The sequence below is a fragment of the Strix uralensis genome, chromosome 2 (genome assembly GCF_047716275.1).
Source record: "Strix uralensis isolate ZFMK-TIS-50842 chromosome 2, bStrUra1, whole genome shotgun sequence".
In the NCBI taxonomy this organism is placed as follows: Eukaryota; Metazoa; Chordata; class Aves; order Strigiformes; family Strigidae; genus Strix; species Strix uralensis.
In genome coordinates, this window is record NC_133973.1 from 107,966,613 (window position 1) to 107,990,571 (window position 23,959).

A 23,959-nucleotide genomic window follows, 5' to 3' on the forward strand; every position below is an offset into this window, starting at 1 on the left:
ACATATTTTGTTTGAAAAACACATTTCATGCTGGGTTTTTTTCTTTTCATAAGCTCATTTATTTTCTATAGATTTAAGTTGTATGTTTTTGTTTTGAAATTCACTGCTAATATTTGTATATGTTTGTAAGGAAAGTCTTCAGGTACATTTTAATGTCACAATATAGTAACTGCTACTTGTTCCTGAAAGAGGAAAATAACTAAAAAAAATAGATATGGAATGTGAAATCACTTACTCATCATGATGCTTGTTTTTTGATTGCTCAGATTTGCAGTGGGAACATATAGCCATGGATATTTTCCACCTCCTGTATTATATTGGCTTTCTAATTCATTATGTTTTTAAAAGCGTAGATGTTAATTTTGATTTTCTCTGTGGAAGAAGAGATCTGTTTACCTTGTAGAATCAGAGATCTTGGGAAAGGTTTCTGGGGAAAACCTAAAGTACAATGATTGCCTGGGTGTGTTCCTTCAGAATTTACAGGAGCTTATTTATAGACCTGCATAAACTTTTAGTTATGTAGCCTATTATAAGTATAGGTTCTGAGAATGGAAGGACTGAGAACATCCTATTAATGTATTTTCCTTACTTTTGGGTCTAACAGATGAATTGTTGATGCCAGATATTGTATAAATATGCACTGAAGGACTCGGCACACTGCAGAATTCATGCTAACCACTTTATTAAATAAAAGTATGTATGGTCTTTTTTATAGACAGGTAAAAAGGACAAAATTTCTATCCCTTACAAAGACTATAAACTAGGGTTCAGCCTGCAATTCAGCAGTACCACAAGAAGCATTTTTCAAGTGCTGAACAAAAAGAAGAGAAATAACTATACCACAAGATTTAAGCAACTAGTTGAATTGGTAAAGTTGTGATCAAAGCTGCCTAGGTTCTCTCTCCACCCCCTAGAGTTTGTGTCTAATGACAGCATTGGGAACCTGTGGTGACTGTCCTTTTAACATAAGCAAATAAATTAAGGATCTGGAGTTAGGCAATAGGAGTGGTCCCTCTTCCAAGATTCATAGCTCACCACCACATTTGGCCAGCGCACTCACTGGTAGGAGTCTTAAGTTGTTCAGTGAGCACTTCTGTGAGTAGTTTGATGTCTGGCGCTGATCAAACTATGGTGTAGACCCTTGTTGAGAAGCACGTGGTAATGATTGAAACCTCTGCTCCCCCTTATATCTACTCTTCACTCCTCTCCCCAAAAGAAAAATTATCAGAGAACTGAAACTATATCTTTAGGTCAGGTTAAACATCTGGTTAGCCTTTTGGATAAAGGGGGAAAAATGCATTATAAGTCATTTTTGGGAAGAGATGTGTCTGCCCATTTTAGCTGACCTCCCTTTGTACCTCGGAATCTCTGCAGACTGAGAACAGCAGTGCTGATGTCAGCTTGCAGGGGCTTACACTGAGACTGTTGAGCCAGCCCATGATCTGCAAGTCAGCACAGCTTTGCAACTTATGTGTTCCGAGCAGGATTGCCATGTTGTAGCAGCTCTTGTCTCTTGAAGATGGATTGATAACCAAGACAGGACCAGTCCAGCCAGCAGACTCAGCTGACCAAATTTCATTGGCCCCTTCTGTAGTTCTGGCAACTTCCTGTTTTAGGTATGGAAACTGCCGTTTGCAACACAGTCATCACCCTTTCGTTATAACCCAGAACTACTGTGAAATGACAGAGCTGTGCTACGGGGTGGCATAAAATAGCGCTTTCCTTTTCCTTTCCAAACTATTATGATTCTGATGAGCACTTTGAAGCAATTTCTTTTAGCTTCCTTGTTCACCTTATTTGTCTACCCATACTGAATCATCATAAATCCATTTTGATGGAAAAAAAAAAAAATTCAAATTGTCACTTGAAAGATTGAGACTTTTGTTCCCCTAACTCAGAGTCTGATATCTTGGAGACAAACATGATGGAAGGAATTTTCTTGTTTTCCACCTTCCCCCTCCAGTACAGACAAAAGCTGATTTCTTGAGTGATTTTGATTTGGGTTTGGATCAAAGGTTTTGTGTTGTAAGATGAACTATTCACACATCTTATTTATTGATTCAAATTCAGTTTGGTTTATAGAGCTGGTAAATGAACATCTGTATATAATAGTTTTCTTTGTCTGAGCTTTCTTTGTAGTGAGTTTATGTAGAATGTGTGTATGTTTGTGTGTCTGTATGTATATAAGGGACATTCTTCAGATGTATTGGGTATTCTTTTGATTTTTGTGAAAGCTTACAAACACAAACCAGATTTCTTTTCAACAGGGGAAGCAACCCTTTACTTATTCAATAGTGGTGCACAGCAGCTGTTTGAAGTAAAAGCTTTTCATGAGGAATATCGTTCCTGGTTTATAGGTCAGACTGTTCAACAAGGTGAGTAATATAACGTATCCTTCTCTCAACTGTAACTAATGTTCATACACAGACCTTCCCTCTTTCTTCTAGTAAATTTACAGGTGTTTTTCTTAGTTGTTTGAGGCATGCTGCATCACATCCCCACCTTCTGACACGCTCATTTGCCATCTGGATTTAACCAGGGCTGGGGGCTTTGTGGTCTCTCTTTAAATGGCTGCCTTTGGCAGCCTCAATTAGACAGATGTTCATTTGTCTTTGAGGAGGGGGGGGGGAAGTCATTCAATTGTATTTAAACTGAAGTGCCATAAAATACTTAGCTTGCCTTGTCAATCAGACCAGCAAGTCCTCAGTGTAAGTAAAATATGTGTTATCCTACATGAGGGGAAAAGGGCTGGAAGGCCTTAGCTAGCTAAGCAGAGCGGCGGTGTGTAAGAGCTCCAGACATTGGAATGCATGATCTTGCTTTCTTTTAATTACCTCTGTAGTTCCCTGTGTGAGTGCTGGGATTTCAGGATAGGCCTCCTGTCTGAAGGTGCCATATCAGTGTTTTGTCTTAAGTAAGCTCATCTATACCATCCCAGTCATTCTCTGATCCTAGCTCACCTTTCTGAAAATGAGGAGGAAACTTATGTAACTGCTTGTGACACCTTTAACAATCCTTTATCAATAAGGATGTCACTGGAGTAGTGTTTCTCTGCCAGCATGTCCATAGACCAAGCAGTAAGTATTAATCCAGGAGATGAAGGTGTATTTATTTTGTCCTTTTTAACTAGAAGAAAGACCATTTATAGTAATAAATAAAAGCAACCCCACCAGATATATGCCTTCTTTAATGGTAATATCCCAAAGCGTGTGTTAACTTTTAAACATCCTCTGCAGGTGCATAGAGCAATGCAAGCAGTATGTCTGTGAGCTTTTCCTTGCTCCATCTGGGGGTGAGCCAAAAGACTGGGTCTGCTTGCTGCTCCCAATTATGTCCATATTGTATTCTTCCCCTCCCTTTCTAACCTCTATTTTGGCCCTTGGGAAACAGTTGCCTTAAGGAATCATCACCTCAGTTTTCTTTAAAAGATACAGGCAGAAAAGTTGTTTCTGAATGTTAGGGCTGCTGCATCTCTGAAATGGCCAAGGGAAGAACAACACAAAAAAGCTGTGTGTTTGCAGTTAAAGCAAATTATCTTGTTATCTGCAGAGTAGGGCAGAGGTCTCTGTACACTTACAGTGAGGCTGAGCTTTTTAGAACAAAAAAAAAAAAGTCTTCCTGGAGGTACAGTGGACAGCATTTAAATGGAAGCTTTGAGAAAGTGGCTGGTGGCTTTTTTCCCTTCCAGTTTTATTATCAAAGTTTTCATGTTTGTAAATAGTCCTAATGTTTGCTTTGCCTCATGCAATGCATCATATTAGTAATACAGACATTAGATTGGGTATCAGCTTCGTCCAGACCGTGTTCTTCCCACCCCATCTTTTGTTAGTTTTAGGGCCATCGCAATGGCGATTAAGATAATTAAAGAAAATTTCCTTTTCTTTAATTATCTTAATCATGTGATTTAAAACAAAACAAAAAAACCATTTATTTGCTTTTGGTTTGCTAATTAATGTCAAATTGTCATCAGTTATTGGGTTTCATGTGAATTTTCTTGATGTTACATTGTTTCCAATTATCTACAATTATACAAAAAGCCTGACTAAGCCATTGTCCTGCAATGAGCTCCAGATGGGTAGAGGTGTCCGTTTCAATGGGAGACCAAGTTCTTCCTTTGTGCGTAACTTTGAATACAACATACTGAGCCATATTTTCTGATCTATGTATTTTGTTTTATTAGGAGACTGCATGCAGATTCTCCCCTTACAGATGAGAGGCAGTTTTAACTTAACTAGCTCTTGAAACTCTCTCTTGCCCTGCTTACCTCTTCTGTCTTGTCAGTGTTGCCTTGCCCAGTGTTTGAGGTGGAGTGTATACTGGATATATCTGGTATCCCAAAAGTTTCTGTTACACCCAAATCTGCCAATAGAGGGCAGCTTCAATTTTGCTGTTCTTAATATAGTCCAGAAAAAAGCAAAACTAAGAGTGCTTGAAGCCAGCAGACTGCAGTGGAACTTGTGCTCTGGATTGACAGGGTTGAGAATTGAGTTCTCTCTGTATTTTTAATATAAAATCATGAATACTATTTTCCTGCCCATTTTATTAGAATATTGGTATACTTACAGAAAAAAAATATTCTCCTCTTGCACACACTCCTGAAAAACATCCTAAAAATAAAAGGTCAATGTATTGTGTCTCTTGGTACTAAGTTTACTTCTATAAATCTGTCACCTAGATGGGCGCCTGCTGTTTGTTACACCAATGGACCCCTTATTTCTGATACTTTACTACCTCATAAAGGCAGACAAGGAGGTAAGCTTGCTTTATTTTAATTCTCTGACTTCTTTTTCTGCAGATGTTATGTTAATTTTACAAAGAGGGCCTTCCATAATACTGGAAATTTTGCATTTAAAGCAGAGGTATCCACCCTAGAAGTACTTTTGTTTGCATCAAGTTTTTTGGTCAGTAAAGTATATTCCAGGAGTCAGCTTGCAACCTCAACAAAGTAATCACCTCCTTTTTAAGAGAGCAGAGAATCTCTTTTGTCCTTTTGTGAGAGCCTATCGCAGAACTAGTGAATTATGAGATGTCATCAGAGTAAAACAAACTAGTGCCCTTTCTGAGACATCAATAGATGAGTCATTTTGGGAAAGAAGGGAAAAAGGAAGAAGAATTTGAGGAGGAAGAAGGAACATTTCCTCGAACTTGAAAGGAACTGTTGCCTTTTTAGAATCAGTATTTGTAGAGGTGCTGTATCATAGAACAACAACGGGATGATCAAGTATCCAAAAGTTCAATAATTAATAAATGCCTTAGTTGATTTATCATGTGTGTGGCAAAACCTCACTCCAATTTCTGAAGTGTATCAAAAGACATAGGCAAAGTTATTGATTTATTGTTTATAATCTACCTGTGGAAAAAAGAGCATAAAATAAAATGTAAATGTTGATCCTTGTTTTTTGTTTTATGGAGGCAATAATTTCACTTTATGCATCTTAAGAGTTTTTGCTCTAAGACTATTTCCTATAAGGTTGCTTGCTGTTTTCTGCTTTAGATTGCAAGTGGAGAATGTAGAATGCTTTTTGTATGGTGAACAAATAAAGTCCAACTACATTTGTAATAGTAACCTATTGTTCTTTTATTATTTTTAAGTTGTTTATGGTATAAGATGTGCAAACGTATTCTGTATTTCTGTGGTCTGTTCCTGCTTCAGGGTGGACCATCAGAAGAAGTCATTTCACAAGGATTAGTTTAGCTCCTCTAGGCACTGTGCTCTGAATTCAGTATCCCTCCAAAAGCTTTATACCAAACTTCAATTAGGGAAACAGTAAATCTCCTCTGTCTTTGTGGTAAAGTATTGAGGTAGCCTGAGCAAAGGACAACTACTGCTGCTGTTTCTGTGCTTGGGAACAGCCCTGTACTGCCCTTTATAGGTACATTGTTTTCTAGGTTTTCTGGTTTTCTAGGCCAGGCATGATGCCAGATAAATGCATAGACCTGTTCTGGGTCCTGAATCAGGGCAAAAGCGTTCCTGCAGTGCCCTGCCTAAGTTCGTATATTCTTCAGTAAAGAGAAGTCTTGGGGATTGTGTTGCAGGTACCTCATGCAAGGCCAGCTTGAATGCACCACAATCACTTGTGGCTTGAACTAATGAGTATCAAGGTACCCACTGGGTATCTTGGGATGGTTTTGATAGTGTGATGCAGGGATGCTTAATATGTCTTCTGAGCAGAGCCATCTCCTATCCAGCAGGCTTTCTTGGCCTAGGCTCTGTGCCCCTGCACAGTGTAAATGTGGCAGTCTTGCTCGGGGACACAGGCAGGTCTGTGCAGGTAAATTATCTGTAGGAAATAGTTTTTTGCAGATTTATTTCTGTGTCTCATAATCTTCTTTTTGCCATTGTTATTATGCCTTTTCTTTTTCAGGAGAAAAAACCCTTGAAATTCTTTCTGGGGTTTTTTTGTTTGCTTGTTTTTATTGTGATTTAACAATGATGATTACTTTTATTAAGCCTCTGACTGTCTAGCAAGAAGACTAATTAATAATGAAAGCAGTATACCCAAGTGGGTTTTTTTCATGCTGACCGGTATAATGACTTCAGCTTTGGCTCCTGAGACCATGCACTCTCTAAGGATGGAGAGCTCACTGAGTCTTTGTACTGATGCGCTAAAGGATCCTTCCAAAGGGAAGGCTGCCAGTTGTGCCAAACCGTGCTGAATGATTATGCATTGTTTGGCAACGGCAGAATTTTTTTGATGGTTCTGTCATGTGTGGGGCTATTTAAGTTGTGCCAAAATCACTTTATATACATACTCTGGCCAAACTGGAATTGACTTTGCAGAGGTGAAAGGTTAATACTGTGTTCCAGAAGCTGCCCTGCTCCTTTGAGATTTATCTTTATGGAAGGAAAAGCAAAATTTGAATGGAAGTTATGACACTGGGTTTAATCCAACAGGTTTTGGTCTAAAACACTGTTGGCACACACCGACTGCTGTGTCTTATGTCATCTTCCAAAAAATCCCACTGTACTTCACATTAGATTCTCCCCATGTTGTTTTAAATTTAGTCTTTTAAGTGCAGTAATTGAAGAGTTCAGCATTTTGTGGGTATTTACTGGTTTGAAATAAATATTTATAGCTTGCTTTGTAATCAGTTTCTGAGTGTATCATGTGTTACCATTCAAGATACGATCTTCTTTAAATCCTTTATTTTAAAGCTATGGCCACTGCATGCATATATTTCTATATATGTGTAGTGTGTATATGTGTCTTAACATTATAATAATGCTTTTATAATCCCTTTGATGTATTTTCAGCAACGAGGCAAGTTCCAGCCACTCGATCAAGTTGTGCTAGACTCAGAGTACCCTAGCTGCCTGTTGCTGCTGAAGTGTGCAGATGTTAAACAGTACATACATCATATAACAGAAGAAAAAGGTGAAAAAAAGGGGCTGGGAGGCAAAAAAAAAGGCTTGTTCATGTCACTTCATTACAAGATAGATGTTTTTTGGTTTACCAAACACCCACAGTGCTGGACGCAGCTGTACTTTAAAAACAGAAGCTTAAGCTTAGATGTCATCATTGCAGTATTGTGAATAGTAATGTGTGGATCACAGATCATCTGCTGTAACCTAAAATACTTGTGCAGTCTTGTTGCTAGGTATCATAAAAATGATAAACTCATCAGAGCTGGCTTCTTGACATTATTGTATGTGTTGTGAACTTTATTTGCCTTTTGATGAAAGTTCTACATCTCTCTAAATTCTTTATTTAGTGTAAGATGGTCTGGTGTGGAAGAAGTTAACCATTGTCCACTTGGATGTTTTTCTCCCTTTGCCACAAAGCGTTTAAACAATAAATAGGAAAAACTGGAGAAGAGAGAATAGGCTGCTGAGAAAGGAGAACACAAGTTTTCTAGCTTTGCATAAGTTAGTGTTGTAGGTTTCAGTTCAAAGACTTAATTTTTTTAAACTAGAAAACTTGATTTGGATGCCTAAGTGTATGAGAGAGAAAACCTAAATGGAAAAAATTAGCAAAGTATCAGTTCTGTGCATAGTTTCCTCAGCCTTTACCCATACCAAAGAATTCCCTTTGGTATGGGGGCTTTTATTTTATTTGAGGACAATATATGCTTTCTCTGGAAGGAGCATTAAATAATCTTCACAGCTTGACAGACCTGCAAAAGATGCAAGACCTCACTTTTTATATTCAGTCCTTTAAAGAGTGTTCTCCTTCTGTGAATCGTAATTTACCTACACACAGATGGAGATCTGCAGAAGGAGGTACAGGAGTCTGGGAACATTGAATCTCCAAACCAAGTGCAAAACAACTAAACTGTCTGACCTTTATGTATGTAGAGCTCCTCCAAGGAGTTGAGGTACACAGATTAAAAGCCAGAAATATTAGGAACTTGCTTTCTTGAAGCACTCTGCCCTTTTCATTGATATATATAAGAGGAAATATTTAGGTGATTTACAAATGATTGGGAAGTGGCTAAGGAAAGATGATAGAAGAATGAAAACCCTGCTAAGAAGTAAAACACCAGACCTCTTTATTGCTGTATAGAACATGAATGGGGGGGCTGTGAATTTTTCCTGAAAGGTTTAGATGCCCAAGTTCAATTATTTCCTGTATGATATGGTGCATAGGCAGTAATGTAAGGCAGTTGTTTCCCCCAGAAAATCAGTTTCAGCTTTAGGGCAGGACATGTTTCTGTTGAAAATGATAACTTTAACAAGAGAGCAGGAAATCTGGGCAGCAAGACTCTTTTTACATTCTTGCTGGGACTGGGATAGTTGCTGTTCTGATACTCTTGGATTTCCAAAAGAACCTTCAGAAAACATTTAGTTACATTCAATATCATTTGGAGCAGGCAACCTTTTTCTTTGGGTGAGTTCTGACTTTTGAGAAGGCTTCTTTAAGACAGGTGCATCTGAACTGCAAAACCATTTTTGCCTTCCCATGAAGTGATAAATACTTCCAGTAAAAACCATTGTTAAGCTTTTAGGCAATTGCTGTGCCCTACAAGTTGTCATAACACTGGCTAAGGAGCTAGGGGTGAGAGAAGGGGTACTAAACTTATGTGCACCCATCTGAGAAGGTGAAAAATCATGCCAGATCCTCTAGGCTGTCAAGCTAAGAAATCAGTATAGGAATGTAAGACAAGGTCTGGATTGTTTTTCTGAAGGGACACTTCCTCCAAACAACAGTGCTGCCTTTGGGCAGTATTTATGTTCCCTTCTTAACAACAAAATAAAAATTTAATTAAAAAAAAAAAAGTATTTTCTATAGACAAGGTCTTATATCTTGGTCTAACCTCTATCCATTCTGAAATTGTATTTGCAGTTGTTATCCACCAGAACATCCTCTTATAAACTGTGTTCTGTTAGACAGTAGTGAAGATGCTTTACTGTCTGATTTTTTGCATTGGTGTTTTTAATAACGTGTTATGTACACCAGTAAGTTTGTGTCGCTTTGCCAGCAAATGATATTAACCATTAAAGAAGTTATGTTCACTTCCTGGTTTTTGTTCTGAAATGTAAGGTAAAAATTGCTTTTGTCGTTAAAGCTGCACACACCTGTACACACACACCAGCTGTATGTGATGTTCTTGGATGTCCCTAGGCATGTACCTGCATGTACCTGCTGTTTCTTTTCTTGTTCGGGTTTGGGTTGGGTTGAAAGTAACAGTGGGGCTTGTTCTTAGGATTTCTTTCTTTTTTTAGAACACCAAGCATATTGTTACGCAACAAACACATTGGCGCTTGCTTGCTTGTCATGAACAGATCACCTTTCTGTTCAATCTACTTCTGTGTGTTTCATATTCTCATGTCGTTTATTGCCTGTAAAAAATACCAATATTATGACTAAGGTACTCATTTCTAGCTCTAAGACCTGTTGTCCACTTTGTAGCCTTTCTTGTTTAAGGAGTAGGGCTTTAGGGTAAGAAGTATCTGTTGTATTGAGTCTTCTGCAGCTCTGATCTGTTTGGCAGAACCTAACAACATTAATTATTTCACTCTCAATTTAATCTTAAGGCACTTAACATCTGTCTAACAAATTCTTACTGTAGAGCACTCACACTTTACACTTACTGAATTAGCAGAAATTCCACCTTCCCTGGCCTCAGTGTTGAAGGGCACTGAAAATTCATTTTGCTGGATTAAATTCCTGGTTACCTGCTTTAGTGGTTGGGGAAAGGGTGTGTTACAGCTTGCTAAATCTGGGTGAGGCAGGTTGTTTGCTAATAAATTCAAACATCAGATAGAAAGTACAATAGAGAAGGTTTAAGAAAGGGTTATGAATTCCATTTCTAGAGTGTTACTCTGTTTCATTTTGCAAGTCAAAAATTGCACTGTGATCTTGTCTGATGTGATTAACATGAAGAGCCAAGAAAACTTACCTGATTAGAATAACTAAGTAATATTGCCAAGCTTGTATTCCCAGAAGGTAGGAAAAAAGGGGCCATATGAGTTTCAGAGTTATGGAAAACACTGAGAAAATGGATGTTAAAATGTGCTTTAGGCAGTTTGTTCAACAATACATCAGGGAAACTTCCAAGTCTACATAGCGATTACCCGATCGCTGAACATATTATTTAATTGTAGAACCACTTATATTCCATCTGTATTTCTCAAACCCAATCTTTCCAGATGTCTCTGACCAGTTTTATAGGCACCAGACACATTAGGGAACAAAAGGCTTTCCAATATATACTCATATTATCAAACATAGTCGCTAACTCTCACCAATATCAAATGTGCATCACATGTTGAATCCACGTTCCAATGTTGAATCCTTTTGTCAGCAGTTTGTGACTTTCATAACTCACTTTAATTCTTCAGAGGTCTCAAATATTGTCAGTTTCTAGAGTTTAATAGTCAAAACTGTCAAGCACACAAAATATTTTCAAACAAAGTGATCTCTGAAGGGTTCAGTGTAATTATTTTTCACATGTTTTAATGAAAATGGCTTCACAGTTCTACGTTTCCTTTCCGAACTGAGTCACTCTGAATCTGACTGTTGTGGGGGAGTCTGCCTGGGAATCCAGACTAGAATTATTTTTCAGCATGGGTTGGGGGATGGTGGCCAGAGGATGTCCCTTCCTCGAACTTTCTTAGATAAGAGAGGAATCCACAAATCATACTCACTGTACTTGGACCCAAACCACGTTAGTTCTTTGAGAAGCAGGTTCAAGTATCCAGAGCGTCTCCCCCATTTCTGCTTCTTTTCTTTCAGAGCCATTTAGAAACTTCTTAAGTCCTAAAGGCTGCAGCCAGCAATGTCACAGCTAATTACTTTACCTGTAACTCATCAACTTCATGAAGCGAAGTGTATATCAGTGGTTTTTTTCTTTTTGCTCTGAAGAATTTTTGCATTTTACTGTTCTACAACTGTTGAGATAGATTTAAACTATTTTGTAAAGTTTTCCTCAGCCTCTCCATATCCCCTACCATGCGTACACAAAGAGCACATAATAGTTAGCTATTTGTATGCAATTTGAAAGAGCCAAGATAAACCCCAAAGAAGGAAATGCTGAAGGAATCATGAATAATATGTTGTTGTTTGCAAGGGGAGAAGGAAACTCCATGAACTGAGTGTTGGAATATGATACTGGATCAGTAAATGACATGAAACAGATGTAGGTATTTATAGGAATGATATACAGGAGATTAAAATTTACTGAAATACCTGTTAAAGAAAAAGACTGAAACACAGTGGGCTCTAAAATCTCCTGTGAAATCATATTAGGCATTTTATTCCATTCCCAAAATGTAGCTTTCTGGGAATTAATACTGAATTTTTGTACTGAAATTTCCATGAGCCTTTGTAATTTTCTCTCCTTTGCCTCAGCATTGTGATCTTGCGTGTCTCCAGATAACTGATCACATGTGAATACCAAGTGTTCATGATACCCTAGTTATCACAGGGGAAACACTTTCTGAAATTCTTATATCATTGAGTTACATTATGTTGCTCAGTAAATCAGAAATGAATCATGTACTTCCTCCCACAAGGAGTGTGTTTCACCATTTTGGATTCTGTATTTTCTTTTGACACTGTATAATAATTTTCTTTTGACACTATGTAAAAGGGGGACAGAAGTAAAACTTTTGCTTTAGTCACTCTCTGAAGTCAGAGGGGAGAACTGATAAGAAAAGGGTTTATTAAAAGGGTGGATGTTTTGTCTTCACTAACCAACTCTCTTACTAGGTGCTGGAATCCAGTAAGTAAAGATTTAAGATATGATGTTTAAAAAAAAAAGTAACGGTGGAACCAATATTTTGTGTGGTGAACTGTGTAGTTAAAATACGCAGTCTGGCGGCACAGGGCAGTGAAGGTTTGGCAAACTTCAAGGGCTTGGGAAGAATCTTGGTGAATCTAGGCAGCCCAAGATTACACGTAAATAAATAAAATATGTACTTTGCTGGATTAGGGCCTAATTAGAGTATTGTCAAGTTGTTCAGACTTGTGGATATCAGCTCAGTCTGTTTATTTTTCCACATTTCCAATATTTTTGAAACTTATTGCTCTGATATCAAACATGTGCAAGCTGCAAATTAATTTTCATGCTGTATCTACAGCTTCAAAGATCTGAAATATATTGAAAATGCAGTCCAAATGGGTCATGACTTTCTTCCCCTTACTTGTTTTTTCTCAGAGATTGGCAGTCAGAAATTCCACAAATACAGCCAAGAGAAGACACTGAAGTGGTTAAAGATAAAGGTATTATGTTTCTCTTCTACTTTCAAAATGAAAATGCTTATTAGCTTGTCCGTATTTGTATTTGAGCCATATGCTGTGCCTCAGTTCAAGGTACGTGTCCTGTCCAAGGACAGACATCACAGTAAAGTTCTTGAACTTGGGAATGTCATATTAGAGAAATGACAAGTTTGTTATGTTTCTCTTTTTGATGGGGCTGGCTATCTTCTGTAGGCTTTGCATAAGGTGAAGTGCTTGTCTTTTGCTTTGTCCACTTCACAGATGGGTTAGAGGAGAGCTTTGACTGTTGCAGCTTTTAAATTCTGCCGTGCTTTAAAGCTGGACAGAAATGCCTTGTTTTTTTGTTACAAATGGGTTTCCTCATGAAGTTTTGGCAGTCTCTCAGAATGGTCCTGATGTGGTTGCTGCTATCCTGATCCAGTCATGCTGTTCAAGAGGTCTGTACAGTATGCAGAAAATAAACTAGTGTTATAGCTAAGCTTGATGTGGTCTGTGTTTTGGTATAAAGAAGGCAAATCTCATTTTACACACACACACACGTGTCCCTACTATGATACCACTTTGTAGAAAAAGATTGTATGCATCACATGTTACAAGGAAGCCTTGTCATTTAGATTAGTCAATGCAAGCACAAAATCTGGTATACTTGCTGTAATGATGAGGCATGGGGATATCTATTTTGCAGTGAATACCTGAATATTTACATTTGAACAGGTACCTGTTTGTGTTGTTGAAAATATCTTCTTCTGCCAGTTATCTCTCTGTTAGATCCAGTATAGCGGTACCCTGTAAAGTCCTTTATCTTTGATTTCCATCAGGACTGCCTTTGCAATCCAGCTGAGCTCAGGCATTCTCTGTTCTCCAAGCAGGTGTCTTTCTCACCTGTATGATCACGGCTGTTGCATCTGAGTAGCTCTACTCATCTAAGGGTGCTGCAAAACTGGTGCTGTGTTGCCAAGGCAACATGTTCAAAGACATGCTAGTTTCTTTAGGTTGTTTGAGCTCATATGCTAGTCATTACAAATGTATATTAAATTTCACCACAGTCCATAACTTGAGTGTTTTATATGCTTGAAACAAAATTACAAGAGCTTTGTCACTGCATTAACATGTGCATAACAACACTGATACAGACATTTCATTCTGTGGTTTCCTATAGGTCAGTCGAACAGTGAAAGCACTTAAAAGCAACAATATATCTGTAGGTGAAAGGGTACATGCAGCTACATTTATCAGTGGTAAACAGATCACAGATACTAAAGAAGGTAAGAAAACTAAACATTGTAATGAATTCTATTTTTGTGAAATTGCATAGGTGGTGGTAAAACACATGATTAGAATCTAAAATGTATTGAAATTGGCCTTTGCAGTAAATTTATTCCTTGTACAGAAAATTCCATATATGTTGTGACTGTGTGCCTTGACTTTTCTGAGTTCTTTGGTATCTTCATCCTATGACATTGTAATTAACAGTAGGTTTCAGCTGGGGTTCTTTCAGCTTCTCTGTAGTTCAAGGAGAAGATGTTTTTCTCAGTGAAATATATGCTGAAATGCATTCCTGAAGTGAGACTGTCTTGGACAGTAGGAGACTTGCTTATAATATGTATGAGTGTCTGCCCAATAAGTGTCTCTGTATTAGAACAGACTTCTTTTTAATTACTATTTTTATTAGCATGCAAATGCTTTTCATAGAATTCTCAAAAAAGGGAAGGGATCTTAGGAAGTCATAGTCACAGGGTAAAACCTCTCAGTCCAGACATTACTTTATGTGACAAATGTATAGAATACAGAAGTGTTGTGCTTATTAAGGGCAAAAAATTTAATAATAAGTGTATTAAATTGCCCTGAAATTGACAGTCCTGGTACCAAAAAGTCTGGAGTGATCCTGGTTGCTTCTAGTCACCTTTTCCCTGGGGAGGACAATGTCCTGAATGTTACTGGGATATGAAGTTGTGTAGAGAAACCTGAAAATGGACTCAGAATGATTTCTTTGAATGTTAATGAAAATTAAAACAACTTTAGAACAAGACGAACAAAAGCAAATTGTTTCTTCTTACAAAGACATTCAGAAGTCTGCATGCGGTTGAAAACTAAGGAGAAACAAAGCAACTTGCTGATGAAGGGGAAAATGAGTTACCAAGTAATGATATCAAAGGAAACAACATAAATGAGATTTAAGAGGCAACTAGACAGTTTTATAGAACAGAGATTGTAATATATGGTTTTTAAAAAGAGGCAAAGCTGAAAAACTTGTGACTTTAACTTTACAGTAGCTTTTCATCCTTTTCCTCACCCCCATTTTTTTAAAGGAAGGGAAAATTGTCCTGACAGCAACCATACTGACTATGCTTAAATACTTTTATCTCTGAAACTTGTAATAAAATAGCTCATCTGCAGTGTTTTTTCCACCTTCCTCCTTACTTACAGTAACATGGATATATTATAGTCTTTTGAAAAGCCTTTTTTAGATTTGAAATAGGGAATACTGGGGGTTAAAAGTAGGTAAGTTTTGGAGGCAGTCCCACTGTATGTAGCAAGGTGAATGACGGGAAGTCAAATGGACCTTACTTAACACTTATTTTTAATAAGACTAGTTTTCTTGTCTGATCCTTTCACTGCCATGACAGTGCAATTTATTTCTGTAGAGAATTGCTTTCATAGGGTATTGTGAAATTTCAGTACCTTATGAATGGATGGGTATATGTAGTTAGCATCTACAGATGTTGTAGGGCAAAAATCTGGGAGGATGTAATGGGTTCAAATGGGGAAGGAGGGGAAATATAACATGTGAGACCGTAATATTTCATTCAGAAGACAAAGAAGGCAGGTGCACAAGTATTCCTGATGTTTAACAGGAGGTTAACATCAAAGCAAAGCTAGGGTGAGAACACAGACTCCCTAGAAGGCAAACAGTAGTATTTTAAAATTAGTAAAGGAAGTCAGTGAAGATTGCTTCAAGGCAGAAATGCAAAGATAATGGATTTTGTATTTAGTGCAGAATAATAGCAGTTGACTTGGACGCATCATTCAGTGTCATATGCAAAGAGTGAAATGATGGGAATATTTTTCTTAAGTGATAAATTGGACGTATTAAGTGCAGAGGTGAAATTGTCTTGGATTGGAATTATTTCTTGTTCTCTCTTGACCCTAAAGTGGGCTTAGGGAGTGACAAATCCTTGATGAATCTAGGCAGTGGAGGAAGGAGAAGTGCAGATAGGAGATACTAAAAATTTGATGTCAGTATAGTTGAAATGCATATGCTTGTATCAATTTGTTAATGCTTTCTGCTTCAATGCCAGTTTGCATTGGGCTTTTTAGATTAAAAAAAGAGGAAGCTATCTCTGGCACAGAAGAGATAGTTCTTTACAATGCTGAGGCTAGGTTACCACATGCTTCTGAACTCTCTAAGTGTGTATGCATATGAACAGATAGAGCTGGCCTGTTGTACATGGAATTCAGAGGCGAGATTTTAGCTTAATGTCTGTCTGGCAAATACTTCCTGAGCATGGTGCAGTTACTCCCTAGCAACCCCAACAACAGCAAGTTTAAAAGATCCAGCCCATGGTCAGTAAGTACTTGTGTAGCACGTGACCGGAAAAGATCTGGTTTAGGACTTCAAGTTATAAAAAGGTCACTTTTTTTTTCCAGTCTCTCAGAAAAACATTTGTAGCAGGAGTGCCCTATACTGAAAACAGCTTCTAGTAGTTCATATTTCCACAGATAATTATCCCCTCTTGCCAGTGATGTTTAGATAGGCCTTGGCATTTTCTGTAAAGTACTGAAATTAAGCACAAGACTTTGAAATAGACTCATTGTCTCATCTAATTGTTTTCAGTTGAAGCCAGAAAATGTACTTTAGTACTGAAGCCCTTGCCAAATAATTGTAAGATCCAGATGCTTTAAAATTAATGATTGCGTGTTCTGTTGAGTCAGCTTTTTACTTTTGCAGGTTTTTAAAATTTAATTTCTTTAGAAGAATACATGGTATCTAGTATTCTCAGAAAGTGAACAGCTTTTGTGAAGTATGTACAGCAGATATTAATAACATGTGTTGACAAAGTGAGCGTAGTAAGTCTTTACTTTTTAAATAAACCTACAAGTGTCATATAACATAAACTACTCATCACGAGAGCCATCACAGTGTATCCATTAGAAGTCTCTTACTATTAATTCAACCTCATGATTTATGGTAGAACGTGCAACATGGCTAAGGCAACGTGACTATATAATGTGAATGTTCTTTTTCTTCTCCTTCCCACTTCCTGCTCTGTTCCTGAAGACTATGTACGGTATGCCCATGGATTAATATCAGAATATATTCCTGAAGATCTGAGTAAGGAGTTGCTAAAATACTTGGGGTAAGTATCATTTCAGCTAGCTGCTAGTTTTATATGGCATACATTAATGTCCTTTTGGTCATTTCTGTTGAATACTGAGATTTGTTCATTGGGGTTGCAGTGAGTGACACAATGAGATCATATTTGCCACTCTTTAACTGTGATTTTTTTCAAATGTAGGTTGTGCATTTCTGTTGTTCCTATGATGCTAAGGACCATGGGCTGGTAGAGCGGTGTAATATATAAGTCTGATATGTCTGTTATCACAGTTGCATCATGAAACCCTGTCATGGTTTAACCCCAGCTGGCAACTAAGCACCATGCAGCCACTCAATCACTCCTCCCCCCACAGAGGGATGGGGAGGAAAATTGGCAAAAAACTCGTGGGTTGAGATAAGAACAGTTTCATGACTAGAGTAAAGTTAACAATAGTAGTAATAATAGTAATGAAAATTAATATAGCAAAAAGAGAGAGAGAAATAAAACCCAAGAAAAGTGAGACACAATGCAATTGCTCATCACCCACTGACCAATGCCCAGACAATCCCTGAGCAGCAATCTGTCCCTCCCAGCCAACTCCCCCCAGTTTATCTACTGAGCATGATGTTCTATGGTATGGAATATTCCTCTGGCTAGTTCAGATCAGCTGCCCTGGCCACGCTCCCTCCCAGCTTCTTGTGCACCTGCTTGCTGGCAGAGATGGGAAATTGAAAAATCTTTAATTTAGGATTAGCACTACTTAACAACAACTAAAACACGACTGTGTTAGCAACATTATTCCCATACTAAATCCAAAACACAGCTCTGTACCAGCTACTAGGAAGAAAATTATCCTAGCTGAAACCAGGACAAACCCTGAGCAATGAATCCCATTTGAAAACAAGGCGGGGAAGGAAATCCAAAGAGTTAAAGCAATTTGTCCAGAATTGTCAAACACAAGCAGCAGAGCCAGGAGTAGAATCTTTATTCCCAGTCCTCTTTCCTTTTCCCTGCTCACTCAGTGCTGCTGGGGTTTTGACTTCACATATCTAACCTGTGTTAGTTGATATTTAAATCTGGAAGGAGAGCCAGCATATTCAGCCTGGTGTTCCCTGCCAGCAGCAGACTTTGCTTGGAGCATCGTTGGGACCCTGCACCTGCCCTTCAATTCAGTTCTGTTCAAAGTGTTCTGTTATGGTGGCCTATGGAAAAATGCAATTTGCAGCTTGAAGTCCCATAGCTTAACAGTTTCATTGAAGAGATGTTATATGCTTTATAATATCAACTCACTAGTAGCCAAGGTTTTCAAAAGTGAGGTGAAGTTCTTCTGGTTTAGTTGCCAGATCTAACAACTTTTTAAAAAGCCCATGTTTCTGTATGGTGCCTGGCTCTGTTTTAGTTGTCTAAGTCAGAAGTATAGAGGCCATGAACTGCTTATTTTGCAAACACATGCCATGTGTGAGCAGCTTTGTGGGGAAGGAATTATAATATTTAGGTTGTACAATGCAGCTGTCTTAATGTATACTTAAAATCTTTTGTTCTACAGGCTCCCAGAACTTAAAAGTCCAGCAATAGAGCCACCATTGAAGGTAGGAGAACATTAATATATTGTGTTGTAAACTAATTTCTCTGAATTATTGTTTAAACTAGACTAGGCCAAGCACTGGGTACAAGTAAGTTGGCCTTGTGAAAAGCCAGTCTGAAATAATGCAAGAAATTTACCAGGTACTTCATATTTTTTGATAAGGCATATTTTGGTTGTTTTTTCTGTTTAAAAAGGGGGAGGGAAAGAGAGAAGCATATTTAATGTTTTTGGTCAGCAGTCTTTTCATATATGTTTTGCTTATTTAGTTTTATTGAGGTTGAAGGGACAATATGACCTCATAGGTTTTCTTTCATATGTAATTTATGAGGACCCTGAAAGGGACCTCCTGGGTCATGGATTCCCAGACAACCATGTTGGATAATCTCTCATACACTGACCATTCTTCACTGTAAGTCTCATTAGGATTTTTTATTTCCATTACTTCTCTTGGAAGACTGTTCTATAACCTCATTCCTCTGATGCTCAGAAACCTTCCTGTAAATTCCACCTTGAATTTATTCATGGCCAATTTAATCCCCTGTGCTTTTGTGCTAACATTATCGTTGTTTTTTTTTAATTGAAATGGCTCTTTTCCCGCCCTAACATTAGTTCTTTCAGTGTGTAAAGGGAAAACAGATATCCTTTGTGTTTTCATTTTGTGAAGCCAAACTTGGTTGTATAAGATGGGTTCTACATCCCTTATCATTGCGGGAATATTTCTTTACACCTATTCCAAGATTAATCCAATTGTTTCAAAGCAGGTGACCAGAATCATACATAATTATTCATGATGAAACCTTTACTGATAAAATATGATGGCATTCTTTCCTTCTTGTCTTAACTGGAAGTACATTATCTCATTACATCTTAGAATCCCATTTGACTCTATTATTGTGTGATGTACCAGATAGCTTACAGTCATGTTGTGAATGGTTAAGACACACAGTTGGGTTTTTTTCTCCACTGCAATTTTTAGTTGATCTACAAGAAATTGATGCAGTTAGCTGCTGTATACCTGACCTTAGACTTCTGTACATTTCATCCATTTTTAATGTTTCCAGTCTTGAAGGTTCTCTGGCTTTTCCTTCACAGTGTTAAAAGCTCTTTAGATATTCGTAATGCTACTCAGTGGTGTACATTCAGCAAATGTTAGCATGCTGTTATCTTTAATTAACAATTAATGAACATTTTGAATAGATATTGTTCATGGCACTACACTAGTAATCTCCATCTGATCCAATGACATCCCTTTCTGCATTATTTGCCTTTGCTTCCCTTTTACCCAGTTTCTTACCTACCTTAAAATTCTTACGCAGTCTTTGTTTTCTGTAATTTCAGTTCCTTAAGTGGCACCATGTCAAGTCCTCTGGCAATCCTTCACATTTTCTGTCACCAAAAAATGTGTTATCTGTGAGAAAAAACAATAAGTTGGTAGGCGTTACCTGTGTTTAATTTTCATCTACTTTATATCTTTAATTATTCTTCCTTCTTTCACTTTTTCTCCCCTCTCCATTCTGCTGAGGCATACTATTGCTTTTTCCTCCTCCTTACGTATGGATGGATGTTTGGCTATTCTGCAGCAATATGGTCCCTACCTGATAGAGCAGCTGCCAGGTTTTCCCTCTGGACTTGTGATTTCTGAGGCAGTCTCTCAACAGTGTCTGCATATTGAGTTTTACTTCTATCTTGAATAGATTTCTCTTTTCTGCCCCTGTGTTTAACCTCTTCATCTTTATTGAAAACAATTTACTTAGGCAAAGGATTTATTCCATTTTGGGGCTACTCACAGATTAGCTTTAATATCTATCCAATCCTTACTGTGTAGCAGCTTCACTTTTTCTTTTTTGATTCTCTTTTTGCCTCTGTGGCTAAACAACCTTCTACTATTTGTTTTAATTTCCTTTCCAAGGTCTAACTCAGCCTGACTTTTTGGCAGTTCTCACTTTATCCCAGTATTACCTGACCCCTAAAACAAATTCTCTTTTTTTTTTGGCAGTCTTTTTTTCCTCATTCATTGTAGAATTCTCCTTACTCCTAGTATCTTGGGGGGGGGGGTCAGGGGGGTGGAATATATGTGCATCTGTATGAGCAAGAAGGAGCATTCATATTGTTTAGTCTGAGAAGCTCTTTCCTTCAAGATTTTTCACCTTGTTTGAAGTAAAAGATCCAGAATCACTACTTCCATCTTTTTGTTTTACATTCCAGGTGTCCTCCTCAGACACCAAGTCCCTTTGCTTTGGCTTAGAGAAGTAAGGCATGTGATTTACACCTCTAGAATTAAGAACCCAAATTTTGATTATCCTTTCCATTTAAACTGAGGCACCCTATGTCTACTGAAACTAGGTTACTCTACACTGACCTTTCCTGCACTGTCCCTGCTACTTACTGAAACAAAGTCTAAAATAGCCTCATTTCTGGCTGGTTCAGTGACTGTTCTGTTAAGCAGTATGTCAGCTAGCACATGCAGGAATAACTGGGCCTTACTGTTATTAACAGCATTTATTCTCCAATGTATATCCATGCATATAAGTTATTTCCATGTGGTTGGACAGTTGTTCTGGCTGCACAGTTACTTGGCCCTTTGATTCAGTTAAGAATTATCTTTATGCACTGTAAGAAATATTAAATACACATCAGGAGCCAACTGATATTCATTAGCCATATAAGCATGTTACAACAACTATATTAAACTACATGCGATGTACATTACATATTATGTATGAATAGCTTTTATACCATTGGGATAGTTCTGAGAATCTATTTCTAAAAATAGTTTTATTTCAGCAGTTTGGTTACAGAGGAAATGAAGCTTAGAACTGTTCAGTTGTTGGGCAGTGAAATCTTGCTGAGGATCTGATTAATTTCCAAAGCACTGACCAGGGTGTGTAGGATGCTTCTGTGTTTAAGTCTGCAACTTCAGAGATTAAAACACTCCTTTATTTCACAATCTCAGAGGAGCAAGGTAGGCTTGTACACTGGAGCCTATAGGTGTATATCCTTCAAACCATTTCTATTTACTTGCACTGACATTTCATGAGGGCAAGGTGTATTGACAGACATATTATAGGATTATTGCAAATAAAGAAGGGTCTGACATGTATTTCCTGTTATGGTAGGAACCTATTATGGTAAAGTAATTGCATGTTTAGAAATGATGTTAAAATAAATTCTGAAGAGAGGAGAGATGTGGGAACTTCAGTGGTTAACAGAAAGGCTGACAGATTCTCTCTCTTGTAGTACAAGAGTAAACTGGGTACAGTCTGGACTCTGTGATTTAATGATTAAATCAAAATTACATGTTCTTTGTATTAATTGTAAGCCATTGATCTTGTGTTGTAATCGTCATACTGTCCAGCTTGACAGCATAGGGAGCCTGGCCATTGGCAGATGATGACAGACGTCGATGAAGAATACATAGGCTCTGCTAAAACCAAACAGCAAATGTTTTGCTGAAATGCAAATGTTTTGTTGTAAGTTTTAAAAACTTGTTTATCAGATTCCAAAAAGAGGAGAGTAGTAATTATTCATTAGATTGTCATTTGAAAATGTAATCACAGCACAGTAAACAGCCTCCTAGAGAGGCTGATCCAGATCCCATTGAAATCAAAAGAAAAGGCAGCTGTTGGATCTGGTTCTAAGAGCTGAGAAATCTAAGCTGCAGACCTGGCTTTCGTGCCAAAGAGAGAGAGGGAGAGATCACAAGCACCATAAACAAAATGAATAAAACAGGATCTTAAAATGTATGGTACCATCCAAGTTGCTTGCAAAATCACTCTCTTTGGCACAAAAACTAGGAAGGCCACAGTTTAGATTTCACAGGATATTAAGGACAGGGTAGTAATATCAGATATATAATAATAATAAAAATACAGTGTTGTAAAATACTATATACTTTTTTCCCCCTTTTGGGAACGTACCAGGAAGTTTTCACCTTTAAACTAAACACATGCTCACAGTTTATGGAAAGAAATATTCATTCTTACGGCCTAATCGTGTGAAGTGCCGAGAACTGTTCACTTCCATTATTTCTGAAGTTAGAAGGCACCCAGCACATGCAGAGTCAAGCTTCTTAATATACTGTTGGATTCAAGTGATGAAGCAGTCGGCAGAACTATGTCAGTGTTTCACTGTTGCCAAACTGTAGAAACTAATTACTTCTAAAGGTTGTGCACAAACAGATAATAAACTGATGATGATCCACTTGTGTTGGCAGATAGCAATAACACTGGAGTTGCTGCACAGTTCCATGAGACCATGGGGACCAGAGTCTAGGTTCCCTGGCTGTTAGACACTAACTTCCAACAGCTGCTCCATAAAGATTCTCTAAATAGACTCTGACACCAAAGTCACAATCATGGAAGTTAAAAACGGGATTCAAGTGATTTCTAGAAGTCATTCTTCAGAAGGCTAGGAAGAAGAAAAGGATTCCCATGATATTGAATGATCTCTACTGAATACTGTAGAGATGGTGTATATGTGTAAAGAAGACAATTACAAAGAGAAATCTTCTACGGTTACTGCAGATTCTTCAGTTGATTGCCAGTCCTATTTTGGTGCTATGGTTACGTTATAAAGCCAAAGCTTTAAAATTCCACGTGTATACATCATAAAAGTGGCTGACAGAGCAACTTCCTCACTCTAACATTTCAGAAAAGGAAATTATCAGATGTCCCTGTGGAAGCAGAAGAAGACTATACTAAGTTTAACAGCAGCAATCTGAAACCCAAAAAGGTAAGCAAGCCTTGCATTCATGCGTGTTTTGCTAAAGCACAGATTAATATCCAATTAGTACAGAGTGCCTGTTTTTCTTCTCCAAAACACATCAGAAAAACAAATACAAAATGGCAGATGTCTGTAGTTATACTTCCTTGAACTTTTCATTCCAGGCTTAGTTTGACTTTGGTAGCCTTAATGTCCCATTCTGAACTCTTCTGTACTGTTACTGTTTGACTGTATTTTATCAGTGAACATTCCTGTGAACCTCACAGACTTTGACACCTGTGTTAAGGTGCTCAGCTAATTTTTGCAAAGTTTTTTGAGATCTTTAGATGAGAAATCCTGTGGCTTAGTGATAGCAACTGTTAAATTTCAGTTATTTGAAAAAGAAACAAAGATGGCAGCATTTACTTAAATTCCAAGGGATGCTAAGACAGGCTTTATTTTTACCTAGAAATATTGCTTGGGCATTTACTTATGTCAATTTAATGAAGTTAAATCAACACAAAGCTTGCTGATTGCCAGCTGCAACCTAAGTTTGGAGGCCAATTCAAATCTGAGTCCAGTGGTGCCTGCCACTGTACTGTTCCTTGGAGAGCACCAGAGATGTGAAAAGAAATAAATTCTGTCTGTGTGCGCCAAGGTTGTGAGGCTTGCACTGGCTTATTTCTCTGAACATT

General features: G+C 37.8%; 1 protein-coding gene across 4 annotated transcripts in view; it reads left to right on the forward strand.

Annotated features, from left to right (window-relative positions):
• RNASEH2B (ribonuclease H2 subunit B) overlaps positions 1-23,959 on the forward strand; it is a 44,106-nt gene that overhangs the window by 13,436 nt on the left and 6,711 nt on the right. For 2 of the 4 annotated variants that reach the window (XR_012627671.1, XM_074859732.1), the window contains exons 3-10: positions 2,268-2,375; positions 4,676-4,752; positions 7,256-7,376; positions 12,601-12,665; positions 13,822-13,927; positions 16,942-17,020; positions 18,525-18,567; positions 23,214-23,294. Coding sequence is in view for 3 of the 4 variants with exons in the window: in XM_074859732.1 (XP_074715833.1) it covers positions 2,268-2,375; positions 4,676-4,752; positions 7,256-7,376; positions 12,601-12,665; positions 13,822-13,927; positions 16,942-17,020; positions 18,525-18,567; positions 23,214-23,294 (680 nt within the window). In the remaining variant the exon portion in view is untranslated. The other 2 variants (XM_074859733.1, XM_074859734.1) reach the window with 2 other exon arrangements.